General features: G+C 40.0%; 1 protein-coding gene across 2 annotated transcripts; it reads left to right on the forward strand.

Moving 5' to 3' along the window:
• Positions 1–6,489: 6,489 nt before the first annotated feature.
• On the forward strand, positions 6,490–9,715 carry LOC107605011 (nucleic acid binding / zinc ion binding protein). 2 transcript variants are annotated; one of them, XM_088489309.1, is made up of 5 exons: positions 6,490–6,702; positions 6,834–6,992; positions 8,022–8,080; positions 8,501–8,699; positions 9,134–9,715. In XM_088489309.1, the coding sequence occupies exons 2-5, from the start codon at positions 6,861–6,863 to the stop codon at positions 9,479–9,481; spliced, it is 738 nt and encodes a 245-aa protein (XP_088345435.1). In that variant the 5' UTR covers positions 6,490–6,702; positions 6,834–6,860; the 3' UTR covers positions 9,482–9,715. The 2 variants fall into 2 exon arrangements, with proteins under 2 accessions (XP_088345435.1, XP_088345436.1); XM_088489310.1 differs by having other exon boundaries at positions 6,839–6,992.
• Positions 9,716–9,999: the final 284 nt, after the last annotated feature.

The following is a 9,999-nucleotide window of genomic DNA, read 5'->3' on the forward strand; positions in this document are numbered from 1 at the left end:
ATATTAAAATAACTATCCACACATTCGATATATCTATTATTCACATTATTTTTTTTTTGGTAAACATAGGGGCCTAAGCCCAAAGAAAGAAAATTACAAATTTATCAAACTACAAGAAGTTTGTATCTCTGCAGCATCTATTTGCAGCAAGTGCTTTATGTCCGCCGGTGGATTATCAATGAAATTGAATCCATATTGATGGTTAGTGCTGATTTTTCCAAGCCAATCTGCACATTGGTTAGTTTCTCTGTTTGCATACTGGAACTTAATTTCCCAAGAACGTTCTTTGTACTCTTCTATTTCCCTTAGAATTGGATCTATTGTTTTAGTTGATTGGTGTGTGTTGATTTCTTTTAAAACTTCTATGGCATCCATCTCCACAATCACCCTTCTCATTCCTAAATTCCATGCCATTTGTAATCCATATAGAACTGCCCACATTTCTGCTTGTGTTATCTGGCAGTATCCCAAGTTTGCAGTGAAACCCCCAATCCACTCCCCTTGTTGCGTTCTCAAAAGTCCCCCGCAACCCGCTTTCTTTGCTTCTTCTTTGACTGATCCATCGGTATTTAATTTCACCCAACCCCTGGGTGGTGGTTCCCAGGCTTGCCGGCGGTTTTGAATATTCTCAGATTCCCCTTTAATTAGCTTCTTCTTAACTGCTTCTTTATAATTGCTCACTGAGTCCCTAATGATTGTTACCGCATTCCTTGGCCTTGTAGCTTGTTGTTGTGAGAAGAGGTCTTGATTTCTCCACTTCCATATTCTCCAACACGCTACAAAGAATTCATCTATCCAGTTGTGATTTGATGATTTTCCGATCTGATTTGAGAGGTTAAAGTCTAACCATTCAGCCAGATTCATTCCAAAGAAAACTGCAATTGCACTAGGTTGAACCAACTCGACCCAAATTGATGCTGCATATGGACAATCTCTTAGAGCATGTAACCCAGTCTCAAGTATTCGATGACATCTATGACAGTTTGGGTCTGTTCTCATCATGCGGGATTTTCTACTTGCTGTTAGGAGCCTTCCATGTGCTGCTTGCCACATAAACACTCTGATCCTCTCTGGTCCTTTCCACCTCCATATGACTTTCCATATCCTTTTAGTCTCCATGGATGAGTGATTTATTAATATTCTGTAGGCCAAAGCTACTGTGAAATCTCCATTTGCCGTGTGGTTCCATCTTATTCTATCTTCACCTTGACTGTCCTTTGGTGGAGGTATTGATCTAATTTTGTTTAGGACTTCTGTGGGAAGTAGAGCCACGAGATTCTCTAAATCCCATTCGCCTCTGCCATTTGTGTATTCAACTACCTTCCAATTCTTTTGCTCCTCTGGAATGGGTGTGAGAGCTTTGCTGCTGAGGTATCCTTCATTTTGTACCCAAACATCATTCCAGAAGGAGGTAGTAGAGCCATCTCCAATAGCAACTGAGCAGTATTCTTTTAAAGTAGGCCATAATTTTGTAATGTCTTTCCAAAAAGGAGAATCAGTGGGTTTGCTTTGTAAGCAAGGACCCTCCTTATACTTGTGTATAAGCACCTGTGACCACAACGCTTCAGGCTCTTTTATAAATCTCCAAACTGATTTCAACAAAAAAGCATCATTCATAGTTTGGATCTTCCTCATTCCTAAACCTCCTTGTAGCTTCGGTTGGCATAAGGTGTTCCAATTGAGATGATAAATCTTTTTCTGGTCTGGCCCTTCTCCCCAAATAAAGCTTCTCTGCATTCTCTCTAATTCATTGCAAAGACCTTTTGGCAGTTTTGAATGTTGCATTTCAAAATTGGTCATCGGACTAAGAACCGATTTTGTCAAAGTAATCCTGCCCGCCAATGACAAACAATTCATTTTCCAGCCCTTCAACTTACTCTGCATCCTTTCTACAACATTTTTGAATTTGTCCTTGCCTCTCCTGTGATTTGTTAGCATTGCTCCCAAGTATCGACCCAGACATGATTTTTCCTGATAGTTGCATTTTTTACAAATTGCTTCTTTTTCTCCCTTTTTGACATTTGATGAAAACACCACCGATGTTTTTAAAATACTAATCTTTAAGCCTGATGCTTCACAGAAGGTCTTCATGCAATTCATCACAACCTGTATCTGTTCTTCGTTTGCTTCCGCAAACACTAGTAAGTCATCTGCGAAGAGCAAGTGGGAGATCTTCGGTCCTTGTCTTCCGACACTTATAGGTTTCCAAGACTCGCTAGCCACAAGGTCTTCAATCAAGTGAGAGAGCTTATCCATGACAATAACAAAGAGGTAAGGCGAGATGGGGTCTCCTTGTCTGATTCCCCTTGTCGGTCTGAAACTCTCAGTCTTCCCACCATTCCACAGCAAGTTATAGGACACTGAAGAGACACATTCCATGATGAGATTTGTTAATTGAGCTCCCACATCGAAACCGTCTAGACATTCCTTCAAGAAACTCCAGCGAACTCTATCGTAGGCCTTCTCGAAATCAAATTTTATAGCCATGAATCCTCGTCTCCCCTTCATCTTTTTCATAATGTGTGTCATCTCTTTAGCAATCAATATGTTATCATGGATTTTTCTCCCTGGAACATAGCTTGAATGATACGGAGAAATTCTATCCTTCAAGGTCGGTTTGAGCCTTTCTACTATTATCTTCGATACACACTTGTAAGTCACATTGCACAATGAAATGGGACGAAAAAGGGTGATTGAGTCCGGCTGTTTCACTTTCGGGATAAGGGTTATGAGGGTTGCATTGTTGTCTCTTATTGTGTCTGGGTTCAACCACACAGTTTGGATATAATCAAAAACATTTTGCTTAACAATATCCCAGTTTTCTTTGAAGAAGAGGGCTGGATATCCGTCCGGTCCTGGCGCTTTCAGCGAACCAATATTAAAAATTGCATATTTCACTTCATTCTTCTCTGGTTTTTTGTAAATCTGCTCTTTGATGCTAGGTTCCAAAGGTGGATATTGGCTTTGAGTCACAAGGCCACCACCAGTTTCATTCTCTTCCTCATATAAGCATTTGAAGAAATCAATGGCATGTCTTTTCAAATCTTCATCTTTTTCGATCCAATCTCCTTGTTGGTCTTTCAACTTCAAGATCTTATTCCTTCTTCTTCTAATCACTGTTCTAGTGTGGTAGTATCGGGTATTGCGGTCTCCATCCACCACCCAAAGATCTCTAGACTTCTGCATCCATAAAACTTCTTCCTTGTCTAAAATGTCTTCTAATTCTTCATTTAACTTCGCCTCTAGTTTTTCTAAGAATGGATTTTTCCCATAGCTGGAAGCTCTTTGTATGCCTTCAATCCTGTTAATAAGTCTTCTCTTCTGCCTTCCAACATGTCCAAACACATCTTTGTTCCACTTTATCAGATGCCTCGTTGTCCCGTTAAGCGCTGTTGTCAGTGGTTGGTTGCTTTCCCAAGCCTGTTTGATGAATTCCTTATGTCCAGGGTGCATACTCCACATGGCTTCATAGCGAAAAGGCTTTTCTATTCTCGTATTAGCTTGAGGCTTTGTATTGATCAGCAACGGGTGATGATCAGAATTTCTTCTGGCCAACACATCAACTCTGGCTTCCGGGAACATCAAACCCCAGTCAATATTAGAGAGTGCTTGATCGAGTCTTTTGAATACTCTGTCGAGGTTCTCCCACAGGGGACCTCTCCAAGTGAATCTGGCTCCTACTGCCCCCAAATCAATGAGCGAACAACTTTCTATCCAACTCTTAAATCTCTTACAAGCACCCATGTCAACTCTACTACCTCCTTTCTTCTCTGTTGGGTGAGCAATATCATTAAAATCTCCCACTACCAGCCACCCTCCAGTTAAGGTGACACTTATAGTCTTCAACTCTGCCCATAACTCCTTTCTCCTTGATTCTTGGGGGCTAGCATACACAGCCGTTAGAGCCCAAGATTCATTAGAGCCATTTTTCATAGTCATGTGAACAAATTGCATTCTGGATTGGACAACTCTTATGTCCAAATTTGGATCTTTCCACATAATCCAAATACCTCCGCTGTATCCCTGAGCCTCTTCTATATGATAAAAATCAAACCCAAAACTTCTGATAGCCTTTTTTGCATTATCACCACTACATCTAGTCTCCATAAGAATAACTAAATCAGGTTTATACACCTTGGTTAATTCTCTAAGAGTGCGACTAAAGGCCTTGCTAGCCGCTCCTCTACAATTCCACGACATAAAAATCATTTTAGTCTACGACAAGAGGATCTTACCCCAGATTAAACCATGGGCTCCAACATCCCCCCCTCTCCGGGGAGTCCTGCTTCCATATTTGCTCCACAGATATGCTCTCCTTCCAATTGCATTATGTCGTCTTCTCCAGTACATCCTTTTTGGCAACATTCTTCATACTTTCTGGCTGCCTCCATCATAAGCTCTGGTTCTAAGGAGCTAAAATCTGGTGGCTCTGGCTCAGGATTCTCCACGGCCTCCACATCCTCATCCATTGGTAAAGTTTCAGGTATCACTGTTTCTTGGGAGCATATGTTGGGGGCCATGTTGTTCATGGTGCGAGAGGAATCAGAAGGGGATGGGGGTTGTGAGATGACGTTGTTGCTCTGGTTATTGGGAACAAGGGGTAGTCTGTTTGTGTTGGTAGTAGTGGGATTCATAGAGTTGGGTTCACAGCTTGGGTTAACAGTTGGGGAAACATTAGAGGACTCAGTTGATATTCCTTTATTCTTATCCTTATCGGTCTTTTGTGGCTTACTAGAAGATGGGCCAGATGTGATCTCTTGTTGGAAAGCTAGAGTTGGGGCTTTAGTGTGATTATCCAAATTGGGCCTTGGGTTGGGCTGTTTGTTTTTCGGGTTAGCTGTCTCTAATGGGGACTGGATAATTGTCTTATTAGGCATGGGGTTCCTCTTACTGTGATGATTGGCAGCTATTCTCTCATCATTTGAATTCTCCTTTTCTATCATTTGCAAAGCATCAAACCTCGTACTCCCACTAACCTGTACGTTCTGATTGTCTCTCGCTCCATTTCCTCCACTACTTGCTGCCTCTGCATTCCTGTCAGTTTTCTTTCCACGCGTTGTCCTCTGAACGACCATCCACGGGCCGTAGGATTCATCCTCATTTCTTTCTGAGACTTTTTTGCCCTCATTCACACAATTATTTCCAATTTTACCCCCTTCCCCCTTGTCACTTCGGCTACCCTGATTTTTCTCAGTTCCACCATTATTGCTTTCTGGGGCTTTCTGGGTTTGGACTTTCTTGGGACAGTTGGTCTTCTCATGCCCTACCATTCCACAAGAAAAGCAAATATTATGTATGCCTTCATATTCCACTACATACTTCACCCCATTAATGGCATAATGTGAAACCAGGGGGGCTGTGAGATCTAATTCCACACACAGCCTGGCAAATTTTCCTCTGCATATATCAGCAGTGTTAGAATCTACTTTTATAGTTCTTCCTATAATGTTACCAATTCTCTCTAGCATACTCGTCTCGTAATATTCAATCGCTAATCCTGGAAGTCTCACCCATGCTGCTGTGTATTCAATAGATGCTTCCATTGGATTGAAATTTGGCTTCCAAAAACTAATCGTGAGATAGTGATCAAAGATTCTCCATGGGCCTCCTGTTAGCGCAAAATCGAGATCTTCTTGGGAGTAAAACTTCACAATGAAAAAGTCATTTCCAAGATCAATAACTTCTATACTGCCTTGTTTTCCCCACATGGCCTCCAGTCGCCTGGTTAACACTGCCAAAGAGATTTTTCGACCCAACAACTTCACTATCAGTGTATCCCACCATGGGTGTCTTAACTGTTTCAAGGCCGCTTCATTGATCACTACATTGCAGATTCCATCAGTTTTCTCTACTCTTATCTCAGGAGTGTCTTTCTCAACGTTCTTAGAACTCTGGCCTTGTGTCTTGCTTCTTTCAGAGTGCTCCTTTTCTGAATTCATTTCCACATCATCAGATTCTTGGGTTTGGTCCTCTGCTTCCATTGCTGCCGATGGCCTTCTACCTCCTTTGACTGCATCAACAAACAAGCGCTGAGGACGGTTGGTTGCTGGTGCTCCCTCCTGCTCTCCCACCATCCAATCTTCCTCCCTGGGAACCAACAGCTCTTCCCCTATGAACTCACATCCGTCACTCTCTGTTCTGACTTTCTTAACGTTCGGTTGCACTTGATCATTTTCTTTCCGAGTGAATTTTCTAGGTTCATGGGACCGTGAGTGTCCTCCACGGACAAAGCCGCCCCTCATGACGGTGGCTGAGATCAGGTGTTTCACAAAGAAAGGAGAGAAAAGTTACATTGTGTATCTATATTTTTCTTAAAAAAAAAAAAAGCAAACGAACACATCTATAGTTCGTAAGTAATACCTTTTTGTCTTTTTGATATATTCAGGCTTAACGGGTCATGACAAAAAAAAAGGCTTAACGGGTCTTACTCAAAGAAATGAAACGGAGGCCCAACCCGAAATTAACCGGTGCACCCGTAAACCGGGATTTGCCCCATATTCGCCCCTTTCTGTACTGAAACCCTGGATGGCTGGGTTCTCTCTGCCTCTGGTCCTCTCTTCTGCTCTCGCCGAGTTGCCGGAGTTCCTCGTCGTCGCTGTTCTCGAGTGTCGCCTTCGTCGAGATTCTTCTCTCTTTCTCTCTGTCTCCACGGCGTCATCGCCGGCACGCCGCTGTCTTGGTGCTTCCGTTGCGTCAGTTCAGGTAGGCATCCTCAATTCGCCGCTGTGCTATTCTGTTATGAGTCCAGAATGATTGAATCCCTGATTCTGCTATGCGATTTCTTCTCATATACATGTGATATATTGAATTATTGAATTGATTTTTGTTGTTAGTGAAGAAGGAAAGGAAGAAAGGCAGCGATGGCCATGGAGGTTGACCCTAATCTTGAGTTAACATCCTTCTCCTTCTGGAAACCCCTTCGTCGTAGGTTCAACCCTGACTCTCCTTTCTTCGCTTCTGGCAACCTCCAACGTGAACTGCTAGCCAAACAGGTTCTCTCTCTCATCTCCCTTATTTTTCATTTTCGGAAATTTGAACTTATAAGTTTAAAAACGCACAATTTATTTGCCAGATGATCTCAATATAATTTTCTCTAAACAATAACATAACAACGTACTAGGAAGAGGGACAACAATGCTAAGGGGCCAGCAATTTTTGTATTTTGTAACCATCAATTGGTCATCAATAGTGTTTTTAATGGCAGATTACATCCAATGGTGAGAAATCACTCACTTTTCTTTTGATGGTTAAATGCTGGCTAGAAAATATAAAAGTTGCTGGCTCCCTAGACTTTTCCTTCTATTAATTCTCTTAATGGGAGAGGAAGTGAAGAGACTTAATCTAAACCCATGTCAATTTATGAACTTCACTTATCAAACCATGAATCTTCAAATCCTTTATATATGGATTGGCGATCAAGTCAAATGGTGGTGCATCACTTGATTCGGTTTTCTTGACTTTCAAACATGAGCTGTTATTTGATAGGGTTAATCCAACTTCTTTGACGTGTCACATGCTTGCCGGTTAATCATGTGTATGTAGTAACATTGGAACTTCTATAATCTTCCAGCACCTTGCTCTCATCAATGGTGGTGACTTTCAAGTGGGAATCGAACTTGCACTTCACTTGGACAATTAGATATGAGTTGTAATTGTAGTAGCTACATGTAAGGCAGTGATGAGCTTGCATCAAGCTTTCTTTAATTGCTAACAGAATTTCATTGCCCAATGTTATCTGCTTCCATTTCATCAGCATTTTTGTGTTCGCCATTGACAATGATCATATAAGATTATGAGGGATACGAAAGAAGAAATAGTTATTATTCTAAAATAACAATTTTGGAATTTATTTAACAGTGCTCTAGGTTTTTTGTCCATATGATTTATGATTGTGAACTTGAGTTCCAAGTTTTGAACTGTAATTCTTATTTCCTTTTCCTTCTTTCTTTCTTTCTTTCTTTCTTTCTTTCTTTCTTTCTTTCTTTCTTTCTTTCTTTCGTTTTTCGTCTTTAATTTAAAAGGTTGCGTTGGAATTAACGGAAGAGAATGAACAACTTGAGGATTGCATCCAAGATGGAAGGTATTGATCCTTTAAGTGCTTATACTTGTTTTTCCTTCCCTATGTTTCACAATATGTGGCATCATGTACCAATTTTAATTAAAGCATCCATTTGCTAAAAAATAAAAATAAAAGGTAGTGAAAAAAAAAAAGAAAAAAAAGAAAGAAGAACAATGTGCATGACATATGTGATTAGAAGCAGCTGAAACTAGTCATTTTTTTGAGCAGCGAGTGATGTATTTTGTGTTCTTTGTGGTTCTTTACTTGCTTCTCAGTGTTAAATATTTTTCCTTGCCTTTTAATTCTACCTTTTTTCTCCTCCTGTTTTTATTTGTATTAAACTCAATACGTTACTTTTATTGAAGAACATGCATTTTGCAATAAGATCGTGGTTAACTGTCATTTATTGAATATTTTATTGAAGCTGTCATTTTTGTGTAGGGAAGTTTTTTGCCCAATTGTTGGTTGTGGAACACGCCTGACTTCAATCGAGGATTTTGAAAATCACTATAATGCAAGGCATACTGCATCCTGTTCAGTTTGCTCCAGAGTCTACCCAACTTCTCGTCTGCTCAGCATACACTTATCTGAAGTTCATGATTCTTTCTTCCAGGCGAAACTTGCACGCGGCTATGATGTGGTATAGGCATCTGTCACTCATTATGGTAGCATGAAATGATTCCTTGCAGTTTGCAACTATCTGACACTATGATTCTCTGTTTATCAACTGACTAATTATTACAATTATGTTCGCTTCATCATCATGAGATATTCATTTTGTTTATGTTTCTTTTAACAATGACATGTAACTTCTTTAAGAAAGCATCGCATTGCACCTTGTTGTTCTTACATAAATTTATAAACTCAAATGTCAACAGGGAAGCCTCATGTACTATTTGGTTTTATACAATAGATCATGATTAAATCTTCTTTGGGCTTTGCACGTGAACTTTCTGGCTTGTTTATGTCTCTTATTTCTTTTCTAGAGCTCATAGTTAGCTTGTTATGATCTATTTTATTTTCTTTTATAGGATCATCTCATTACTATCTAATACTCTTTTCCCCCCTTAACAGTATGAATGCTTAGTGGAAGGCTGTGGTTTGAAATTCAAAACCTACAGTAGCAGGCAGCAGCATCTGGTTGACAAGCACAAATTCCCAACCTCATTCGATTTTTTCAAGAAGTCTCGACCATCAAAGAAACAGAGGTTAAAGTCTCAGCGCAAGCAATCTGTTCAGAAGGAGGATGCATCAGAAACAATGGAAGTCGAAAATGCAGCCATAGATGACCTCACTTCAGCAGTCTCTAGAATGAGCACTTCTGACTCTACTCCTTCCTCTATCAGCTTTGGTCGCCGCAACAAAGGGTTGACCTTTGCTCCTCGAGTTGTTCAGCAAAAAACCCAGCAAAGAGATAATTAGCTTTTTTTAAACCAATTTGAATTAACAATTGCTAAATGTTCAATCTTTAATTCTTGATATGTTGCCCCTTTATAAAATCCGTGGTTTTCTTCGGCTAAAAGGTTGAAGAAGCTGATTAAGTTGAAGTTCACGTTGGGCCCCCATAAGATAATGACTTTTCTACATCAAATCTGGGTACATATGGACAACTTACATTTCATTATCTTTTGGAATTTGATGTGGTTTCCCTTCTAACTCAAATTTGCACTTTTAGATTGCGTTTTATGTTCATAAACACATTTTGCCTAATTTGTGCCATGCGCTTATGCAACTATATGTTTCATAAGATGATGAGGTCTTAGGTTTTCAATTAAACCAATATTTAATTGAGAAGAATTTTACAAAACCTTTACACCTTTTGATGACCATTATATTTCCCAAATATAGTGATTGCCACTATAAAACAACTAAAACTATTTTTACATAGAAACGTGACTTACTTTTTTGGGTTTTCCCCAAAATTTCTTCCATAAACAGTG

This window comes from Arachis ipaensis, chromosome B6, assembly GCF_059453495.1.
Source record: "Arachis ipaensis isolate K30076 ecotype BB chromosome B6, ASM5945349v1, whole genome shotgun sequence".
Lineage (NCBI taxonomy): Eukaryota > Viridiplantae > Streptophyta > Magnoliopsida > Fabales > Fabaceae > Arachis > Arachis ipaensis.

Excerpts from the sequence above, each read along its gene's own strand:
- LOC107605011 (XM_088489309.1), top strand. The coding sequence starts at position 6,861 with ATGGCCATGGAGGTTGACCCTAATCTTGAGTTAACATCCTTCTCCTTC. Across the intron at positions 6,993-8,021 it reads GTGAACTGCTAGCCAAACAG|GTTGCGTTGGAATTAACGGA; the intron begins GTTCTCTCTCTC and ends TTAATTTAAAAG. Across the intron at positions 8,700-9,133 it reads TTGCACGCGGCTATGATGTG|TATGAATGCTTAGTGGAAGG; the intron begins GTATAGGCATCT and ends CCCCCTTAACAG.